This window comes from Sinohyriopsis cumingii, chromosome 5 (assembly GCF_028554795.1).
Source record: "Sinohyriopsis cumingii isolate HCF-2022 chromosome 5, ASM2855479v2, whole genome shotgun sequence".
In the NCBI taxonomy this organism is placed as follows: Eukaryota; Metazoa; Mollusca; class Bivalvia; order Unionida; family Unionidae; genus Sinohyriopsis; species Sinohyriopsis cumingii.
This window is the reverse complement of record NC_142965.1, coordinates 7,327,549-7,351,460: the sequence shown is the minus strand read 5'-3', so window position 1 is coordinate 7,351,460 and position 23,912 is coordinate 7,327,549. Positions and strand designations below refer to the sequence as shown.

Below are 23,912 nucleotides of genomic sequence, written 5' to 3'. Positions count from 1 at the left end.
CTTTCCACTGTGTGAAAATCAATGCAAATCATATGTTAATCTAAAATACCTTCAAAGATGACTTCACGGTGAAGTTATTGTCAAAGGTTGACCTGCTCTTTTTTGAGATGCTGGAATGTCAACATAGCAGCATGTAAACAGAACACAGATTTCACTTCCGGATCATCACCAAGGCCTTATTACTCGCTGTGCACTGTTGCCGAAATACACACAGACAACAACACCCTGAGCTCATATTATCAAGAATAAACAGTTACCTTTAAATTCCTACCAAAAATGCATAAATAAAACTCTTCTATCACCACCAAAATGAGAGAGGAAAAAAATGTTCTAAAAATAGACTAGAACTACATTTGTGGGTACTGAGCTGGAAGTATTAATTGTCACGTGATTCCGTTTACCCACACATGGAGATAACCATATTTATAGACAACTTTAGAGATGAAGCACAAGGGCAGACCACGTTCCATAAGATTTGCGATTCACAGGGGATCCGTCAGACTCGAGACAGCTTATTGATCCCCCCCCCCATTTTTTATTATTATACAATATACAGTAATACAATATCGACACTGGAGTGGGAGTGTATGGTTCTAATAAGTATGAAAGAAACGGTGGCCAGCGTAGCCTGTCGTTTTAGCATAAATTCCTGGTTCACATATGTGAATAAGTATTTAAAATATTGACTGAAATAAATTCTTACTAGTGAGAAATTTATTTTCAATTGTAATACTCTTCTCATATGTGAAATTTTTATATGTAAAATTGTTTCCATATGTGAACAAGATATATATATATATAGAGTATTTTTAATATGTGTGAAATAAAGTTCATCTGTACACACGTGAAATTCTTTCTTAATACGTTATGTGAATGGTGCATATTTTACGTGTTTGAAAGAAAATTCTTTCTACACTCCGCCTCGTATCTACCTTCTGAGATAGTGTCGATTCTGTATTCATTTTCACGTATGCAAAATAAATAATTTATTGCACAGATGCTAACAAGAATTTCACGTGAAAAAAGAGTTACCACATGCGACACAGAGTTCGCATATGTGAATTAAATAGATTTTAGAGACCGACCGAAATTCGGTTTTGGTTTCGGAGCCGAAAGTTGGCAAATGGCCTCTTTCGGCGTAGTTTCTGTTTCGGCCGAAGCCAAAAAGTTAGCTTTCGGTTTCGGCCTAAACTGGTATTGACTTTCGGTCATCAGCCGAAGATCTATTGTAACTTTCAGAATGCAGCGCTAGTGCTGCGTCTATTACTCTGCTTGTCGGCCAGTCAGTCGGCGCTAGGCAATTCTAGGCACTGTTGCATTTCAGTCTACTCGCGTGTTGAATACAGAGATTTCGAAGTCTGACAATATTGATAATTTCAGTTAGTTAAACTGTAGCGAGTTAATCTGTGTAAGTAGAAAATTGAAGTTAATAATAAACGGATTAGTTAACCACCGCAAAGAATGTCGAAGAATGCAGTGTGGGATTACATCACAAAAATCGGTTCTTATGCAAGCAGTGCAAAGAATGCAACAAACTGTTATCACTTGGCAGCGATAAACCAAGACTTCAGACAGTTTCAGACTTGAAAGGTCATCTGGCCAGCTGCAACGGAGCTCCATGATACGTATCTCAAGAGGTCCATGAACGACGGAGCAGAGCGTGCCTCGAAAAAGATGATGATGGAAGAGAAAGCGACTAAACATGCCTTACCGAATTTTGTGCATTCGTCCTTGACATCATTGGTCTGGCCTGATGACCACGTTGCAGTTCAGAGAATTGATAAGTGCATCATGGACCCCTGATCGTTGTCGACATGTTACCCTACTCAGTTGTTGAAGTGTAGCATTGCATCATGACCCAGGCCTACTTAATAAATCTTGAGTTCGGCAACTTCGGTTTCGGCTTCGGTTTCGACCAAAAGTCAATTATAACTTTCGGTCTGGTTTCGTTTTCGGCCGAAACCAGAAATTTAGTTTCGGTCGGCCTCTAATAGATTTGTTTGCTTATGTAAATAAAAAAAAAAAAACTCTTAACATACGTGCATGTTTTTTTATACGTTAATATTTTTATATACATTAAAAAAAAAGTTAACGTTGAATTCAGATAAGTGACAAACTTGCACTCGTGCGCGTTTATGCCTAAAGAATAAAGGTCAACAGAGCTTATCGTACGACGAACCATTCGCAGACAGAGGATTTGGCTTCAATCAACGAATATATATATATATATATATATATATATATATATATATATATATATATATATATATATATATATATGTCGCTGAGGTAATTATCTCCTAGGTCTGTTTCTGTATCGGGAAGGGTAAGGGTGTATACACACGAGATCTTCAGGTTATGAAGAATACACGGATCGATGGAAATTAGCTGAGATTATATTTGTCTTTTGAACCTCAAGTCAACATGTTTAAGGGTTCATGGCCCTCGTTTTCGTCTGTAAAACAGGATTATTATTGTCAACAACGAGGACTAAAACAAATAGCAACCACAAATTAGAATTAAATGTAGCATATTCACTGCCTGAGATTCTGCCCGTTAATATCCCCAAAACTTGATTCAAGTAGAAAAGAGATGAAGCAGTAGAGAAACGTACATCTTTCATATTTCATCTAAAGTTTCATACAGCCTTAGCCTCGCAGGGTCGGATGGGGGAGGGTGTCCGGGATTTCCGGACCCCCTACCCCGGCTAAAACAACTACGTACACACACAACGCAGTCATCGTCCCTTGAAATCTAACCATCATTTTATTCTTCCAAAAGCTTGATGAGTATTATGTACACTCTGAGTAAACAGACACAAAAATTTTTGCTTTTGTGTCCTTGGGAGAAAAGTCAGGACCCTTTTGAAATTTTGCAACAACTCTCCTTTCCTCCAATACTTGACCTGATCCGGCCCTGGCCTCATGTTGGCACTCACATATGCATCAAGACCACGATCGAATAAACAGATACCTTTGAATTTAGTGCGCAGTATTACAACGCTTCGAAGGTAAACTTGTAGGGTATGTGCAATATAGCACGTTCTTATCACACGTAACAAAATGTTTAAGTTCTTCTAAGCTATTGTTAGGAATATTTTAGATATAAAAGCTATAACGAAATCTAAAACGACAGCGAAGAGAACAATTTCAGTAGCTATGACGATAATAACGATGGCAAAGACGATCACGACAAACAATAACAGAAAAATCAACGGTAGCATAGTATTAGACGGTTCTGCCAATATTGTACTAATATCAACATTCTCATGAAGTCAGTGATGACGAAATAAATAACGATAAATATGAGGATAATAATGAGGAAGCGGGTGTAGAGTACACTGACGATTATCAAAGAGTGAATTGCTGCTGTCAATGATAATATACATCCGCCATCACAAAGCAGGCAGTATATATGATTCGTTTTGCCCATGCGTCCGTCCGTCATTCTTTTCCGGGCTTTACAGTCAATATTTTTTCACCTAATATTGACAGAAAAGTTTCACTTTGCATCTTGTGATGAACGCGCTCTAAAACTTTATCGCTGTGACCCACAATCCACGAGTTTTTGGTTAAATTGGTATCCTGGCTATTACTCCAATGCTTCTGTTTTTCACCTATCGCCACTAAACTAACGCTTTTGGTGCATTTTCTCATGACCCGTGTTGCGCATCGAAACGTAGTCGTTACTGGATATATTAAAAATTGCTAAAAACATTGTGTTCATTTTTCCAGGTTATACACAACTACACATATTGACATCAAACACTTATACTTTGTGTATCTTGACATTTGCGCTTGTCGTTATCAAAATTGGGTCACGGTGATCTCTTTTTCATGATTTTAAGAAATTTATTAAATTTACGTTCGGGCTATAATTTCAGAGTCCTTTCAACTATTGCTACCAAACTTACTCTGAGACTTCAATTTAGAACGAAAGCACTAAGAGAATAATAATTGACCGTGACTTCTTTCAGAATTTTGAACATTACTTAAAGATGGCACTTGAGCTCTAAATTCATCACCCTTTAGCCAAAAGGCACCAGACATGGAAAGTACGTGTAAAAATGAAAGCACAAGCCAAAACACCACACGGAATTGCTATGACCAACTCTTAAAGAAACTGTGCTATCTTCTTACCTCCTGCATACTAATATAGTTGCGATTACCCTACAGTAAGCAAAATACAGATGTATGCATGTCCGTCAATCGTTACATCTTTATCAAGTTTAGAAACAGTTAAATTTGGCATGCAACACCCGACTTCAATCTTACCACACGTAAGATACCTCAATGTCTTTTATATTAGAGGTACTTAGATCATGACGTTATATCTCTTCTAAACAAAATGGTCAATGAAATATCGTACTTCAATTAAAAACAGGTCACAATATAATATACAGCATGGCCTAAAGTGTATCTGTTGACACGGCTGAATCACAAGCTACTTTAGATCGCTCCGGTGGCCTAAGTGGTCATAGAGTCCGCCTCGGATGCGGGAGGTCGCGGGCTTAAACCCATGCCGAGTCATACCAAATACTTATTTTTAAAAGATGGTACTAGCACTACCTCGTTAGGCGCTCATCATTAAGAGGTTAGTGTTAGGACTCGTCGGCCTGGTGCCAGGATAATGCGAATAGGTAGGACATCATGCTACATGTCTGCAGCGTGATGCCCCAGTGCTAGACATCACTATAAACTGCCACAAAGCAGACATCGGAGCAATATAACTGAATTTAAATATATAAAAAATACGTTAAAAATCCAAATCACAAACACACACACAAACACACACACGCACGCGCATACACATGTTACGGTCTGATTGTTTTGCATATCATTTCTTTCTATCAGCGATGTTGATTTCTTTTTACAACAGTCAAAACTTATAATGAAATGAATACCCAATGTTTATCCGGCAGTCTACTTTCGTATTCGTAGGCAGTGACGTACGGAATTCCACGGAATACATGCGTCAGCTGTGTAGTTTCAGTTGTACAGAAGACGGCCATTTTAACTCACAAATGAGACGAGAACGGTAAGTTTCTTTCCATTTTCTTTAGTATTAAAAGATTAGGTCTATTTTTTAAAAAACAGACATATCCGTAGATGATTATAACGACGTTCTAAACACAGGGGCTCGTATTCTTGCTTAGAATTGACCTGCCATACATGTACTGTATAGCAACTAGTTATATAGTACATGTACGACTAGTCCTACAACGTAAGACACATCACCCGATATTTTTGTTCTGGGGGTACAAAAACAACATGTTCTATGTCTTACATTGTAGGACTAATGTACGACAGGTCAATTTTAAGCAATGATACGAGCCCCTGTGGTTGTAAATAGACTGGATAAGAACGATATATCGTCTAACGAGATTGTACAGTATATATCGAGTGTACTTCATCGATAAGTAGGGACAGTTTGTAACCGAGTTGTTAATTTCACTCGTACGTTTTAAATGTTTCAGATTGATACAATGTCGAAAATGGGTATAAATAAATTGTGATTCATTGCAACAGTGCCTATGGGAGGTAACTCTTATTTGTACTTTCCTGCCCACAAGTTTTCGGTGATCATTGTTAACATTATAAGGTAATAATATATACTGACTTCATTTATGCAGGTAGATTGACGTTACTGCGTTTATAGTTTGGTAACAACCTTGTTTTCTGTGTTTAAACAAATTTTGATTTATGTTAATTGAAAACCAACGCTGTCCCTGTATATACGTAGTTGATAGTTGCATTAACGTTCAAGATTTCCACCAACCCGACAGACATGTAACACCGTGAGACTCCTCATTTAAGAACACACACACACACACACACACACACACACACACAGAGAGAATCTAACACAAGGCACAGTGTACTTGAAACGTAATCGATGTGTAACGGATGAGTAAGGGTTCTGTGTGTGTAGAACCAGTAAAACAACAGACTAACACACTTGTGTGTTCATTAGTACTTTCAAGACTCTACTATTTTAACTCAGTTCTGTCTGGTTCATCTTAGTATTTACTCCAGAAACTTCAAAAAGTTCAAAACACAGCTGCTCGGATCGTACTTGGAGTACCACGATCAGAGCACACCTCCCCGCTGCTCTGTACCCTACACTGGCTATCCATTCGATCCAGAATCAAACACAAAATTTGTTCTCTGTGCTACGTTTCACTGACGGACTCTAGTCCAACATACCTATCCGACCTCACCCATGTGTATACACCAGCAAGATACTTACGCACCTCTTCTGACGATCGTATACTCATTATTCCCACTATGAAGACGAAGTAATATGGACAACGTTCTTTTGCATACCAGGGCCCAGCAACGTGGAATGAATTGCCCACTGAACTTAGACACAAAGACACGGTGATCCCATTCAAGAGTGCTCTTAAAACTCCCTTATTTCGACTGCAAGAACAAACTTAAAGACCTAATAATGTTTACTACCTTAAATAGTTCAGGATGTTTTTTTTTATGTTTTCTGATTTGATGGTGTTTGTGTTTTGTAATCATATCATTATATATGTTTTTTATGTTATAGGTGTTGTCTAATGTTGTAAAGCGCTTAGAGCTTCTAAAAATTAGGCGCTATACAAAGTCCTCATTATTATTATTATTATTAACACATTAAAGATCAATAGGGGAAATTTGTTATCACAGAATTCTGGAAAGAAACTAAGGCCATAAATCAATTTAAATACACGTATGTGATCTGATCTCTGTCCTGAGAGGCTTTTTTCCCATGTTAATCGACCATTACTTTCGTTTTTCTTCGGAAGTATGTAAAAAAAAGTTTATTCAGGACACTGTACAATAACGTCTAAAAGTCTGTCTAAGCTAATAATAAAAAATGGTACGTTTCAGTTGCGTCGCTAGGGGGGTGCGGGGGGTGCGGACCGCACCGGGTGACACCATCTCAGAGGGGTGACACCAAAATGAAAAATTGCAAATTTTACAGAGCACACACTGCTCGGTCTAGTCGGATTTCATAAGCGGATAACCGATCATAGTTAAATACATGACTAGCAGGCACAGCAGTGGCGTCGCTAGGGGGATGCGGGGGGGGGGGGGTGCGGACTGCACCGGGTGACACCATCTGAGGGGGTGACACCAAAGTGACATTACTAAGGATTCTGTATGGTCTGTTACGGAAGGAGGACCATGGGGGTGACACCATGAGCTACCGCACTGGGTGACACCAACCCGAGTGACGCCACTGGTACGTTTTGATTAGTTCTTACAGATCTCAAATGTTTTCAAGATCTTCCGATAATTATTTTATTTGGAATTAATAAAATCCTTTTAAATGCATCCATCTCATCCACTGTGTTAGAACAGTATCGTACTGACGAGACCATGAAGTGGGACAATGACTGTTTCAAGTTAAGATACTGATTTACATTAATGAATTTTAATTACTTATTGGTTCCTTGTTATGTTATTGGAGGTAATAAAAGAAAGCTTCAGAGTACAAAATCTTTAACAGCGACCTATGCGAAAAACTTTACCAAGGTGTGACGGGCGGAAAGACTAAATAATTCTTCCCATAAATATGACCGAAAGATCAATCTGAATCATCATCAGTTATTACAATACGGAAAATGAATTTTCCCAGACTATACAGTACCAGTTTCTGAAAGTGCAATGAATGATTTAACAAGTATAACAAAATGTAAAAAAAAAAGTTATCGTCTCCATTATCATAATTTACCTCTGAAGACCAGGAAGTGAAAATGACCAAGCGGAGCTAGCAGGATTTTTATTTAAAGGTGCATACATGAAGTAAGGCCAAGTTGTATACTCTATAACCATATTACTCCAACACCAAAAATAAAAGGGAATTAAACGTTCTTTTAACAATACCTAACACATACAAGGTATTTTTTAAATAGCCAGTATGACCAGTGAGGAAAACCGGGGAGAATTCTTTTTCTTTCAAATTCTATGGATGTGGTAAATACGAAACCGTAGAGCGCAACGTATACTTAGGCACACCGTCACCATTACATTAAGAGTGCGACTACCACACACATGCCATGAGGTTACGTGGCTCTGGCTTCTTTAGTACCATGTTGCCGTCACTTGGGAGCCATATGGAATGGTGCAGATTGTGTGAAAGCGGTTTCCACGAGTTCAGGATACTCATCACAGACGGAAAAAAAGCATTGGCTAAAACCCAGCTGCGTGGCTGTCCTTGCTAACACCATATGAACAGGCATTGGTGCAGTCTTTCGGGGGTGTAATTAATGGCTGACAGAGTTACCGTAGTTGTTGGGGTTATGCCAATACATATGACTGGCTTATATCAGTGGGACAACGGTGTATTGGACAAGTTCGGAAAACAAATACCCGACATTTTACCTGCGTTCAGATTGGGATGGAACAAGGTAGCAAAGCATATAGACATTGATCATTGTGAGCAGCCAGAACACCCTAAGCCAACCTCTCAGCCAGCTTTGAGTAGTTGCGCTTTCGCTGAGAACAGATTCAAAAATACTGCCCTCGAGCGGCCGCAGACGCGAATGCTACAACAATGACGACGTGGTATTTGGTGAAACATCTTGAATAGGGACCTATTTGACAACAATCCTTCCATCAGGTTATGTAACACCATCAATCACTCGGTTGGGAGATTAAAAAGTCACAAAGATAAGCTCTGTTGCAGCAAAGTAATAGGCCAAAACAAAAACAGTCGGTATACCTTCGAACAGAAGGCGCGTTGGCCGGTACTCAATGCGAGGTTGTTGGCTGCAGTGTTGAAAGCATTGTCATTTTCAGATCTAAAGCTATTAAAAACACTTAATTTTTTTTTAAAGCCATTGCCATCTCACCAGTATATCACGACGACAGGTTAATGGCGCCCGTATGTCCTCCTCCGCACCCCCCGGAGCAATTAGACTTTCATATCACTTTCCATATAAAGGACTTGTAATGTCCCTGCCCCTGCTGTACATAAAGCTCCAAGACCTCCAAGACCCACAAGACCCCGATACCCCCCAATACCAACAAGACCTATAAAAGCTTGTCCTGAAAAATATTAGCGTGGCTGCAACCTTCCTGTGGGCATAGGTCGAACAGGGGCGCACTCTGGACAAAAGGTACAGGCGTGTTGCCATCGTGATGGACGGCGTTGACATCCCAATGAAGATTGTGTCTGTGGGCACGGACTTGGCTGGAATAAATGTATTATGGACAGTCACTGCTGTCCCAGTCGCGATGGCCATCGAGACTGCATCTGTGGGTTTCGGGCTGGTCGCTATGGATGAAAACTATGTCAGCCGGCAACGAACAAAGAAATCCCCCCCCCCCCCAAAAAAAAAAAAACGACGAAAACCTCGTCGTAGTCGAAACCAAGCTAAATACGATTGAAGACCACATATCTAAGGCGCTTCGCGAGAAAGCCATCTTCCGAGGATGAGTTCAAGCTTATCATCAACTATATCGTCAAGTAGACAACCATAAAAATGAAATAGTGCTTAACGCACTCATTGCAAACAGTTTGGTTGTAATTGACGAAGTGGCCAAAAAAAAGGGAGAATTAATAGCCTAGGGAAAAGCAAAAGCTCGCAAACAGCTCTTACAAAATAACTTCGTTGGGAATTCAGCACAAACTGCCTGATAATAGTTGCATCATCTGAACACCTGCCCGGCTTAAGACCCATTTTCAGCGCGCTTCCAGCCTATGAGGTTTAACAGGCACACAACAAATGTTTGGCCACTGTGTCACTTTTGGGATTATTGACGCCCTTTTTATTGTGCTCGCAGCCTCACGTTCCATAGTTCTCAAGTAGTATGACCTGCTTATCCCAGTAAAGCCCGTACACTTCCATTGTTACTGACAAAATTGGTTAGAAGCCTGTCTGAGATGATGCACGGATATGCAGCGCTGCAGTAGACATAGTTACCTAAGGCACAATGGCATCAAAAGGAAATCAGCCGGTGTGCATTTTCGCTAATGTTGTCATACGTCACTGAGTTGATGGCAACCTTTATTAATAAAAGTGGCCAAAAAGCCATTTGGTATCCCAGTCTTCGTCTGGTTAAAGCACCTGGACCATGGCTCGGCAACCTACGACACGCGTGGCACAAGATGGCACGTCAAGAGGTTTTATGTGGCACGCGATGGGCAGCCAAAAATCTAGATTTTAGCTGTTACTCTCTTACTGGTGGCACGCGTTTGTTCATTTTGTAATTAATCCGGAAAAAAGTGGCGCTCTCTGCAAAATATGTCGCGGACCTCTGACTTAGACTGTCCTGACATAATTCATTCCGTTCGTTTTCAGGCATCTGCGTCGATTCCATTCTTTAGAGCAGGGGTCTCAAAATCAAACCTCCCTGAAGGCCGTATGAGGGCATTTTTGATGGCCCAAGGGCCGCACCACCTTTGTTATCTCTCATGAATCCTTGTGACGCCAATCATTTTGCCGGCCACAGGATACGGCTTGGCGGGCCGTTTGTTTGACACACCAGCTTTAGAGTCACTTTCAGTAACTATACACGTGTTTGAATACAAGCCCTATCGACTTCCTGGGGCGAAACGATCCAAAGCTATTCCGGAAGTATTCAAACTATACTCAGAGATGTGCACATTTGACTTTGTGTATTGAACATTCATTATTATTCTCCGACTAGAATAATACAGACATTATATGTTAACATTTCTTGTAAAGTAGTCATAGGGGCGCATTTGAGCGTAAATGTTGTCATCCGATATATATATATATATATATATATATATATATATATATATATATATATATATATATATATATATATATATATTCTGTGATTTCAGCAAATATCATTCAGATGACTGTATGTTGTTTTGATTTAAAACAATTTAATATCGCAGAAATATTTAAATATTTACTGTGGGTTTTTTGTGTGCTTAGCAGACAGACTAAATTGTATGATGTTTAAATGTTATGTGTAATAAGCTAAAGTACATGTTTAGTCAATATTTATAGCAAGTAGCACAAGGTAGCAATATCACAATTTATTTATCAATAGTGGTTTGAACTGCGTCGGGAACAGTGGTTCAAAGATAACACATAGGTTTAGTTGAACTTATAATGAACAGGTTTATCTCTATCACTGGAATGCGGCGGCCGACTAAATAACATGCTCGTAATGTACAAATAGTCGGGAGAAAAATGTGTTCGTAGTATTCATTTAATGCTGAAAAAGCTAATTACAGTGAGGAAAGTTGGAGCGATTTGCTAACACTTATCCTCATTGGTTCCCCATCGCCTTGTCGGGGTGGTGGTGGGGGTACTGTGGCAAGCCTAGGCCGACCAAAACTTAACAGTAGAAGCCCGCAAAAGCTTGCCTAACGGAATGCGGTGCCCCGAGTGGCCTGGTTGTCTAAAGCGCTCACCGTTACGGATCACTGCCATCTGACTTCTGTCTGCGTGGGTTCGAATCTCGGGCTGGGCCAGTGTGGGTATGTGAGAAAGCTTGCCAGTAGGTCGTTGGTTCATTCCGGAGTTTTCCCGGGTTCTTCCTCCACCATTTATACTGGCTGCCTTGCATAGCCTATCTTGTGCTGAAAAATGGCGTTAAACTCTATAACAACAACAACAACACCTAACGGAACGCTGATACTAACCACTTATTCTTTTTTATCTTTCCCTCAGTCTTTCTGGCCGTTTGCCGGTCCGTCCACACATTGTAACTAAAACTACTAAGTAACAACAATCATATTTTCATGCTATCTGTAAATTTACTGTTACGTGACAATTCACTTTTGTAATCTTCATAACGTGTATAACTTTTCAACAGATTCGGGGCCCTTCTTTGGTCAGCATTGGATCTTTGGATCTTCATATGTGCAGCTCTATTACAAGTCAGCTTATTACGATTATATTTGGTCAGCAAACCTAACTGAAGACATAGCCAAACATTTTTTGTTTAGAAAATTAAGTCTTCCCCCCCCCCCCACATCGTATTAATATGCCTATTTGCAGCTGTATTGAACTAGCATAGTATAGTAAGATCAACCAACGTATTAGTCTACGTTTGTTTTTCTGTTTGTCTGACTTAGGTATGGGTCTTGATCGAAAAGGTTAAATTTAACATTATTGATTTCATGTTACAACATTCCTTTGAAATGTTTCGGTTTATTTTGATGCGGTTTAATTTAGTGCGTAAACTGCAGGATATATTTGCATGCCTCTGTTTGGGCTTTATGTCCTTGATGTCCTTGATTTCGTAATTTTTAGATTTCTTTGTTTTGCTATTTCGTTTAGGTAGCTTAAAATGATATTACTTCATATAACAAAGCAAGAAGATTCTTTCAAATGTATTCTCATAGTGTTATAATTACTGATAAATTTTATTATCGGTACGAACAGGGTGACACCTCAAACTATTTACCAGCTTTGTGCTGGGACGAAGTCATGTGATGCTAACATAACGGTACGAAAATGGGTGTCACATGAAAGTTAGAACCAGCAAGGTAGTTGACAGGAGTCAGCGAAACGGTAATACAATTTTCGCTCCAAAATACAATCAGTTATGCCTGTATTTAGAACTTTTTCTGACTTTGGTATCCTTTCTAGGCTTACGTTTAATTTGACATTTCAGATGAGTGAATTACAGCCATAGAGAATGGCTCAAGCAAATAGGTAGGTATTTTTATATTTTGATTCAGCTTTTGTTTTGTTCAAAGTATTTACACAGAGATGCAATGAAAATTATGCACATTACTAGACATGCTGCTGCATGGAACCAGTTACTGCACGATCGTTATTTATTTTGGACTCTGTTCAGTATATTTGGAACTAACACAGGTATACGTTATCAGGCAGTGCAAGGTATATTTTGTGTATAAAATAGCCAACAAACGAAGACTATACACATGCCTGAACATGCCCGAACAATGAAGTTATTAATATGCAAAATTGGTAGGAGTGTTAGAGTAATCAAAGCATTCACTATATATATATATATATATATATATATATATATATATATATATATATATATATATATATATATATATATATATATCACATCATCAAGCCTTTAGGGTTTCAGTTATTTGTCAAGCAGTCCAGTTATTCCGATTAATTTATTTACAACGTTGGCACAAATATAGAAAATAAAAATAAGATAATTGGCTTATAAACGCGACGGAATTTGTTTTGCTTTACCATATTAGCAGAATTCTTTGATTAGAATTATTGCAACTATTATGTAAACTTCAGTCATCAATGTAAACTTAAGTAATCTATGTAAACTTCAGTCATCAGTGTAAACTTAAGTCACCAATCGCATGACCATTATTACTCATTAGACATATAGTTGTAGCCTACTTGAAGTTAGATATCGGTTTCATAACTCTCTTAGGGGTCATCACCAACACGGAAGACCTCGGGGTGGTGCAAGAGGCTTGGGGGCAGGAATAGGACTGATCCCTGACGAGGAACAGTGGAACCTGGATGATAGACAGCCTCAAGGAAGGCGAGGTCCACATAGAGGAGCAAGAGGAGGAGGACCAGCTGCGGCGAGGCATGAGCGAGGTCCCAGGAGACTTGGACTCCAACAGATTGAAGAACTAGCATTACAAGAACCCAGCACCATTGTTATGACGATTGGTGCGCGGAATTCTGGATTGAGCCAAGCGATTGAAAACAGTAAAAGGAATGATGAGATGTTCAGAGCATTGCTTAAGGTATTCGCAATCGCTACTCAGTGTCATTCGGCGGGGCAGAATCTGCTGGACATTTACAACATGATGAAGGAAGCCAACTTTGTTGAGAATGTTATCGAATATCTTCTGATACATCGCAGAGACAGGACCATTCAGCATGTTATCAAAGATACCGTCACGATGACAATGGGATTGTTGAATCAGTTGCCAAACTCGGTGACTTACTTCCTTGGAATCCACACCATACTGCAAGATATTGTGAAAACACTTCGAGAGACACCCAATCTCATAGAAGAGGATTTGTGGGGAGAGTTCAGAGAGTTGACAGATTTAGTAGAGAGACTGACGGGACGGATAGAGCGCCGCGTTCAAAGGAACGACGATACAGACGGGAATGATAGTGTAGAACCTCCTGAGGACTTTCGCGAGATTGACGTTTTTCCAAAAACTGAGGATATTAACCGAGCAGAAGATCCGTTCCTACGAAAGAACAAACCAGTGGGGGGTTACGACACTCTTGATCATTACCTAGACGTGCAGTTTCGACTCCTACGAGAAGATTTTATCGGTCCACTTCGAGATGGAATCTCTGACTATGTCGCTGCCGTTCATGATATAGGTAGGGCTGGTAGATTAAAGGACGTCAGGATATATGGCAACGTGAGAGTAATTGCCCCTGTTTGTAGTGATAAAGGACTTTGTCATATCTTGCATTATGATACCAGCAAACTCAAAGTTAGATGGAGTGGTACAAAACGTCTCATGTATGGATCACTTGTTTGTCTGTCTCCGGATCTATTCAATACACTGTATTTTGCAACAGTAGCCAATCGTGATCCTAAGGACCTTGAGAGAGGGATCGTCCAGGTCAGTTTCGAACATGATAATGTAGTGGTCCAGACGTTACGGGATCAGGTTTTTACCATGGCAGAGTCTGCTGCCTTTTTTGAGGCATATAGATATGTACTGAAAGGGCTCCAAAATATGAGAGATGGGGATCTTCCATTTGAAAACTTAATTGTAAATTGTGATCACGCCGTTCAGCCACCTGCATATCTGAGAAGAAACCAGAATGCTACAGTTGACCTCAGACCCCTTGTTGATGAGGACATTATTCTTAGAGGTGACTCCCGACTGGAACATCTGGGAATGGTTGAGGATGGAGACACACATTACAATTTTAGTGAAAAGTCGAGACCTGCTCAGAATGTTAAAGTCTTTGATAGAGCCAGTTGGCCACCCGCGGATCTGTTTCAGTTTGATGCATCTCAATATCGGGCCTTCATCAGTGCGCTGACTCAAGAATTTACTATCACACAAGGCCCACCAGGGACTGGGAAGACTTACATCGGCCTCAAAATTGTGAAAATCCTACTTCATAACCGACATCTGTGGTCTTTTGATCCAGACGGCAATCCTGACCCTCGTCCAATGTTGGTAGTATGTTATACAAACCACGCTCTAGATCAGTTCTTAGAGGGAGTGATTACCTTTTTTAACGGAGACATCATTCGTGTTGGAAACAGGAGCAAAAGCGAAAAACTGGCCAACTACAATTTGCACAATTATAGACATCGCTTTAGGACTGGACGTCAAATTCCCCAGGAGGTTTACCTAAATAGAATTGATGCTAGGAATGAGATGGAGCTTTTAAAAGGTGAAATAAATAAAAGAGCTGCGGAAATACAAAGTGCACGAACGAACATATTGCATGAAGAATTTCTAAAGAATTGTATGGGTGAAGCATATGAACAACTGTTGGCCGAGTTTCAGCAGATTTTGGCATTTAATCCTAATGTTGTAGATTTTCTGCCAAAGAATTATTCAGTTCTTGTTGAATGGCTCGGCCTGGGAAATCTGGCAGCTGAAATGCCTGGGCCAGTTGAGGCAGAGTTACCAGCATTTATCCATGGCCAGGACAATGCTGGGGATAATGCAGATGAAGAAGGAATCGATGTTGAAGACGAAGTTGATGCAATTCAGGCAGAGAGAAGACTTGCTGGGGATTTAGACGAAGATATTCTTGATTTGATTGAACAGTTTGAATATTCAGGGACTGCAGAGAGAAAAACTCTTGAAAAAATCATAGAGGAAATCATGGTAAAAGGTAAGGCAGTAGCCCTAAATGTAGGCGAAATCGACGTAAAACCGAAGGATGAAAGCAACGATCGCTGGCAGAGAAAGAAGAAGGAGAGGAAGAAACTTAAAACCATTATTCAAAGAAATTTATCTTCAAACGATATAATGGGGGATGAGGAGAGCAACACCGTTGTCAATCTTTGGGGCCTTACCGATGAGGACAGATGGCGTCTTTATCGGCGATGGATCAAAGTTTACTGTGACAAGTTGGGAGACGAAATCGGAGAAAAAGAAGAGAAATTTGAGGAGGCTGCTGCAAGATATAGAGAAGCTCTGATGCAGGAAGATAAGGCAATTTTGCGTCATGCAGCCATTATAGGGATGACCACAACAGGAGCTGCTCGATACCAGTCTATTCTGCAAGAGATCCGACCCAGGGTCACCGTAATTGAAGAAGCCGCTGAAGTCTTTGAGGCCCACGTAGTTACAACGCTTAACAATGGCTGTGAGCATGTAATTCTAATTGGAGACCACAAGCAACTAAGGCCAAACCCGACAGTTTACAAACTTGCTAAGGATTACAACCTTGACCTGTCACTTTTTGAAAGGATGACAAATAACAAGTTTCCATTCCAGTGTTTGCAGCTCCAGCACCGCATGAGACCTGAAATTTCAGATCTGATGCACAACATTTATAGTGATCTACAAGATCATCCATGCGTTCAGAGTTTCGACAATATCCAAGGAGTTGCCGAAAACTTTTATTTTATTAACCATTCAGAATGGGAACAGGAATTTGGAGAAAGAAGCCATTCAAATCTACATGAAGCTGAGTTTATCAGAGCGTTATGTAAGTATCTCCTTTTACAGGGATATGAGCCCCACATGATCACAGTCCTGACGATGTATTCAGGACAACTTTACTGCCTGAAAAACTTGATGCCCAAAAGTGAATTTGATGGAGTGAGGGTAACCACAGTCGATAATTTTCAAGGCGAGGAAAATGATATTATCTTGGTTTCTCTCGTTAGAAGCAATCAACATGGAGATGTTGGGTTTCTCAAGATTGAAAACAGAATATGTGTCGCATTATCTCGAGCACGCAAGGGCTTGTTTGTCATCGGTAACTTTGATCTTCTGCAAGAGAAGTCAACACTCTGGAAAGAAATGGTGACAACTATGAAAAGAAATAATCGTTTTGGACCTTCGTTGAAGTTATGCTGCCAAAATCACCCCAGAACAGGTGGTATTGAAGTTACAAATGCCAAAGACTTTCAGAGAGCACCAGAAGGCGGTTGTGATAGAAAGTGTGAATATAGGCTAAGGTGCGGACATGTATGTACAAGGTTCTGCCACATGTACGACAAAGATCATAGTGACTATCAATGTCAAAAACCTTGCACAAGAGAAATTTGCGTTAACGGGCACCAGTGCAAACGTAAATGCCACCAAGAATGTACAAAATGTGATGCTGTGACAGTTAAGCGAGTTCCGCGATGTGGTCATGAACAAAGAATGCCATGTGGCATGGATCCCGCTGAATATGTTTGTCAAAATGACTGTGGATTCAAGTTACCCTGTGGTCACAAGTGCCAGAACAAATGTGGATCAGCTCACACGATCGATTGCCAGATTGTAGTTGAGAAGAAATGGCCTTGTGGGCATGTTGGGAAAGTGAAATGCTACGAAGAAGATAAAGTTACTTGTACAGATAAGTGTGGCGAGGTCCTTGACTGTGAACATTTGTGTGAAGGAACATGTGGAAGTTGTTTTGAAGGAAGAGTGCATCGGCCGTGCAAACTTCGATGTGGGCGAATACTTGTATGTAGTCACGAATGCGATGACTCATGTAACAACTGTCCTCCATGTAGACGACCATGCGAAAACAGATGTGTCCATAGCAAGTGTGGATCCTTGTGTGGCGAACTCTGTGTACCTTGTAGAGAACCTTGTGAATGGAAGTGTCGCCATTTCCGCTGCAAGAAACTTTGCAGTGAGCCATGTAACAGGCCTAGATGTAATGAACCTTGCACAAAGAATCTCCGTTGTGGACATCCCTGCATAGGATTGTGCGGAGAAAAGTGTCCAAAATATTGCAGAATATGCGACAAAGAAATTGTGACACAGATGCTCTTTGGACGAGAAGATGAACCTGACGCTCGATTCGTTCAACTCGAGGATTGTGAACACATAATTGAGGTAGAAGGTATGGACCAGTGGATTGGCAGTGTAAGTGACGACAACGCAGCCAGTTCAATACAGCTAAAAGTTTGTCCCATTTGCAAGACACCTATAAGAAGAAATCTTCGTTATGGGAGAATCACGAACACAACTTTAAATGAAATAGAAGAGGTGAAAAGGAAGACGTTAGGTAGCAGGCATAGAATACAAGAAATTGAACAGTTAATAAAAGAATTAATAAAACACCTTCCTAATACGGAGACGCCAGAGACAGTTGCAAAAGTAAAGTCTTTACTAAAACAGGCCACATCAGAAAGACAGTACACTGCGTTGGAAAAGCAGATTTTAATTTTAAACTCCATAACACGATTGATACAAAAGTGGGAGGAGTTGCGAGATGTTGCTTTCAGCGTAGATAAACAAAAAGCTGTTCATCTGCTTCAGAGACTACATGATTGGGCTCTTGAGGAGAGAAACATCATGACTCGACAAGAAATAAGCGATGCCAAACAAGAAATATCCCGATTAGAGTCCTTCCTTCTGCTACTTTTGTACCAGAGGAATGCAAGGATTCTTAGAAAGGAAATAGATCCACGTCTCAAGAGGCAGATGCAGGAAGCTGAGCGCATGGTCAGTGGTGGGAAGCGTTTCACCCCAGATTGTCAGAAGAAGGTAAAATCCTGTCTAGATCATCTAAAGAAAGTTATACCCTTGACCGGTCTTGGCATCACAGAGGAAGAGCGACTGATGATCATGAAGGCTATGGACTTCCAGAGAGGTCATTGGTTTAAATGCCGAAATGGTATGTGACGTATTTTCTTGCTCCTTTTCTTAATCTTTTTTTTTTTAAAACTATCTTGCATTTATGGAATATATAAGCAACAAATTATTTCTTACTGAACTCAGAAAACCTTTAAAACTTTGTATTTTTCTAGCCTTTATTTACTGTATTTCAAGTAGACATGTCACCGTCCCATTAAACAGTGTACTCTGTACAGTTACAGAGATATCTATGTATGTATGGATGGATGAATGTATGGGCTGTAATACTTTATCATTTTATAATGATGGAAGCTAATATGCGAGGAACTCGGCTACATTTATGATTTGCTAGATATCAAGAGAAAAAGTATTAAACATCGGATTTTGTTTTCAAAGAATGGCTTAAAGATTAGTGGTATCAAAGGAACAATTTATGCGTTTATTTAATTATCTTTATAGTTACTTCGAATGGTGTATATATTCTCCAACTCTTGCTTCTCTTGGACTGTATCAATGTATTTTTGTTCGAAACGTGTTACAACAGAAATTTCAAGAGTGTCATGCAATTTATTATCATACGCTATAGACCTCTACTCTTGTATTGATTCCTGATATTTTTCTAATCCATGTATACTCTTTAGTGTTTGAGAACATGATCACACTATATTAAGGTTACATATCGGTTGTTAGGGACTGCTCTACAGTAGTTACTTCTGAAACTGCGGCTGGTATAATGTGGAGCTCTGTGGATTTGTAGCAAGCACAATGGAGAGAATGTTGACATACTTTTTTACGTTCATGTACTGTTCCTAAATTTAATTTATATATGATATTATGGAAAAGAACGCTCCCCGTAAAGTATACAACTGATAAAAATGGATACTTCCATGTGCTCGATCAATGAACTTGATATAGTTCAGAATATAATAGCTTAAGCAGTTATTAAAACTATGGATAATTAATTTTGCCAAACTAGACAAATATACCTTCTGCATTTACAATGAAAGAACTATAAAATATAAAATAAAGAAAACTTAAAAAAGGTATTCACCTATTTTTTTCTTTTTCCAATTTACCTCTGATTTCGATAAGTGAAAATAACCCAGCAGAACTAGCAGTCCTTTGAGAGGTGCACCTTTGAAGTAAAGTCAAGGTGTATACTGTATTCCCCAAATTGCACCAAACAATCATACACCAAAGAGAGGGAATTAACAGTTAAGTTTAACAATACCTACCATATTAAAGGTCTTTTTAACTAAACAGGATGGCCAGGAGGGAAACCTGAGAAATTCATTTTCTTTAAAAGTCAAACCTTGTGCAAAGCACGAATATGTGGCGCAGAACCTTTGACAATTTTCGAATTTATACCTTTATACATACATGGCTTTAATCATATTGTGATATCTGAAATCTGAAATAAGGGTGATGCAGCACCCAACCATGAACATGGATGTTGTAGATTGCTTCCTGATATCCGATATTCGTTACGTCCAGTTCGTAGATGACTCACAATTCAGATATTTTCAATGTTGATAAAATTGCTTTTATAAATATCATAGGTCATGTTTATGCTATTGGCGATTGCGGTGGAGCAACGGAAGAAGGCAAATGCCCGGAATGCGGATCTCTAATAGGTGGACAGGGGCATATGCTTAGAAATGACAACGCTGTTGCTACAGAAATGGACGGGGCTACCGTGTCAGCTTATGATGAAGCAGCGAACTTGAATATTTTGGATCTAGCTCATCTGGATTTGGGAGACTAGATGAATAATATATATATATATACACTATTATTTAAGGTGGGTCGTGGGCAGTTTTGTCGTCCTCAGACGGTTTCGTGGGCAGATAAAAGTTCGTGGGCAGATTTCCATCTGCCCACGAAGCACGTCGTCCTTTTCTGCACTCTTGCCACAAATATCAATAAAATAAATGCATATTTATGCTGCTGAATGTTAAATATTCGATAAATATTCATCTGCAAAATAAATAATTGCCTTTTTACCTATTTATTTCCATTTTTTCATTAATGAATTGAATTGAATAGCACAACTTGAGTTACCTCCCATTATGTACTAGTATATATTGCACCTTAAAAATAGATTGACCCGGAAGTAGTATGTTTCAAATTTACTGCCCATGATGACAGGGGGTCGTTACAAAGAAAATCAAGGAATGGGGTTCTAACCTGTAACAATATAATATGTTAATAGTGTTACAGGTTAGAACCCAAATCTGTTGATTTTCTTTGTAACGAGCCACTATGCCCGTGATTATTATTGTGAGAGATCAAAACTGCCCGGGAACCAGGATGTGGAGTGAATAATCTGCCAATGTCGCCAACAAGCACCATACATATATACTATTTATTTTGATATCTAAGAAGTTTTCAATAATGCTAATTAGTAACATTATAATGAGTGAGCTGTTATATGTCTTTCGAAATACCTCTATTCACTATTGCTGGTCTTGAGCCCAAACTAAGAGGATTGTGGCTGTCATTAGAAATACAAGTGATACCATTTATTTAAATCCAGGCTTAGTAAGTTCATAACTTCACTTAAGTTCATATTATATGCTGCTGCATTTTCTTCTCTCAGTCTACCATTAACAACGACAACAAAAGAAAAATGGTGTTTACTCAGAATTTGTTCCTATATTTATCAAAAAATTTGTTTTGGAACAGATATTTTGTTGGAAAAGCTGAAAGAATAAAATTGGGGGAAAATCATGATGGTATAATAATACAATTGTTTACTTATAATAAAAGAATACTGGATTTAGTGTACAACATCCTTGCAATAATTAAATGGCATTGTGAATATGCAGAACCCCAATTCTTTAATGTACATGTACTGTTTAAGGTACAAAACTGTTTTGCATACTTCATAACTTATTTCTCTAATAGTGCAAATAATAGGAGACAGAAGACATTTAGAAAGAATTAATTTGTCAAAATAAGTTAAATATCAAGATTAGTTTAATGGACGTTTGAAAATTTACTATTAAAGTAAAATTGCCTATTTTTGAGAGAAACATCCTAATAGTAATACACGTAATTTTATTTAAATTAGCAGTAATGTAGAGGATGCTGATTTATTTATGAAATATACCATAAACGTGTGTTTCATATTCATTACTCCAAAGTAAAATACCCAAGAACCACCTCAGAAAATCAGTAATGACATATTCACGTAAAACACAAAACACAATTCTAAAAAGGTGATGGAGATGCAGTTATCAGCTGTGAGTCACATAGCTAACACATGTTGAGTAGCAGACTGGATGATTGGTATGGAACGAATTGTATTTGCCTTGTCAGAATAGTTGGTAAAGATTTTAAGAGGACTTCCTGGTTGGAAAAAAGTGAATTGGAGAAATGTATTATTTTTTTCATCGTATGTGTCCTTGTTTCACTTCATTAATAATAATGATATGACTTTTGACAAATCTTTTTGTCCGAGTGACTCAATGCTGATAAGTGTAAAAAAATGTCGAGGCTGCGACAGATGTGTCCTCTGTAGAAATGGGTGTTTATTAAACTAGGTCAAAATTAGGTAGTGTAAAAATAGGAAGTGGAACAATACACAATATGGAAAACGCTCGCTGTGGAAGACATTGGGCGGACATACAGACACATCAAGATGTATTTAATAAGATTCATACACATATTATATACTGTTGTATAGCTCTCCTTGTATGCTTCAGATTTATACTATAAACATTGAAGTGTGTGATACCGAGACAAACGGCAATGGAAGATGCACGTATCAAGGTTATGAAGATTGTTAAATTCACAAGCGATACAGAGTCAAATATACCAAAACTTTCATATTGCATTTTCTTACATTTCTACTATCACAGATCGATTTAGACTGATGCGAAACCTATCAATTTATATCAAATTTGTCAAAATCGGGGTTTATTTACTATTGTTATGAGTTATTCACCTGTATGGAAAACGATCGTATAGGAAGACATTAGGCGAAATGACAGACAAAGGAAGATATACTTAATAAGATACATACACATACTATTTACAGTTGTACGGCTTTAATTATATGCTTTAGATATATAGCAATAGCATCGAAATATGTAGTACGATCGCAAAACGGCAATGGTAGATTCACGTAGCAAGGATATGCAGATCGGTAAAGTCGCACCCGATATTCAGTAAAAAGAACAAAACCTTCTATTTTGCATTTTCACACATGTCTATTGGCACAGATCGATTTAGTATGATTAGAAACATATCAATTAAAATCAAATTTGTCATCTGATATCAAATGTGTCAAAACCGTTGTTTTTGCGATTGTTATGACTTATTCGCCCATATGAAAAACTTTCGCATAGGTCGGATCTAGGCGCACGGACAGACAAATAAAGACGTGCTTATTAAGATATATACACACATTTTATAATATTGTATAGTTTTAATTCTATACTTCAGATCTCTAATATTAGCATCGAAGTATGTGCTACAATCACAAAACGGGAAGGGTGTATTAAAGTAGCAAGCATATGAAGATCGGTAAAGTCGCACCCGATATTCCGTAAAAAGTGGAACTTTTTTATTTTGTATTTTCACACACGTCTATTGGCACAAATCGATTTAGGCAGATGAGAACCTATATATTAATATGAAATTTGTCAAAAGCTGTATTTGTTTACTATTGGTATAAATTATTCACCTATATGGAAACCGTTCGGATAGGAAGGCATCGGGTGCACAAACAGACATATGAAACCGTACTTAATAAGATACATACACATATTATTTAATGTTGTACATCTTAAATTATATGCTTCAAATCTATAGTATTAGCATCCAAGTATGTGCTACTATCGCAAAACGGGAAGGGTAGATGCACATATCAAGGATATGAAGATCGGTAAAGTCGCAAGCAATAATGAGTCATAAATACCAACTTTTTTATTATTAATTTTCTCGACTTTTTTTGGCACAGATCGATTTAAACTGATGAGGAACCTATACATTGATATTATATATGTCGAAATATATGGTTGTTTAAGATTGGTACAACTAATTTACCTATATGGAAAATCTTTGTGTTGGAAGGTATTTGGCGCACGGAAAGACAAATGAAGACGTACTTAATAATATATGTAAACATGTTATATGCTGTTGTTTAGCTTTAATTTTATGCTTGAAATCAGTAGTATTAGCATCGAAGTATGTTGTAACCCCCCTCCCCTTAGTAC

At 38.7% G+C, this 23,912-nt stretch overlaps 2 protein-coding genes across 2 annotated transcripts in view; one reads left to right on the top strand and one right to left on the bottom strand.

The window, feature by feature from the left end:
• Positions 1-1,867, bottom strand: part of LOC149798584 (rhomboid-related protein 4-like) — a 47,514-nt gene extending 45,647 nt beyond the window's left edge. The window contains exon 1 of the mRNA XM_089957397.1: positions 1,712-1,867. The gene's annotated coding sequence lies outside the window, so the exon portion shown is untranslated. The remainder of the gene's footprint in view (positions 1-1,711) is intronic.
• A 3,084-nt stretch (positions 1,868-4,951) lies between these two features.
• LOC149798583 (NFX1-type zinc finger-containing protein 1-like) lies at positions 4,952-20,628 on the top strand. The gene is made up of 4 exons (XM_089957395.1): positions 4,952-5,037; positions 12,600-12,640; positions 13,365-18,730; positions 20,250-20,628. The coding sequence occupies exons 2-4, from the start codon at positions 12,624-12,626 to the stop codon at positions 20,453-20,455; spliced, it is 5,589 nt and encodes a 1,862-aa protein (XP_089813521.1). The 5' UTR covers positions 4,952-5,037; positions 12,600-12,623; the 3' UTR covers positions 20,456-20,628.
• The last annotated feature ends 3,284 nt before the right edge of the window (positions 20,629-23,912 follow it).

What these genes read in the sequence shown, in the direction of transcription:
- LOC149798583 (XM_089957395.1), top strand. An exon ending in TTGGTTTAAATGCCGAAATG is followed by an intron (nt 18,731 to 20,249) that starts GTATGTGACGTA and finishes TAAATATCATAG; the next exon opens with GTCATGTTTATGCTATTGGC.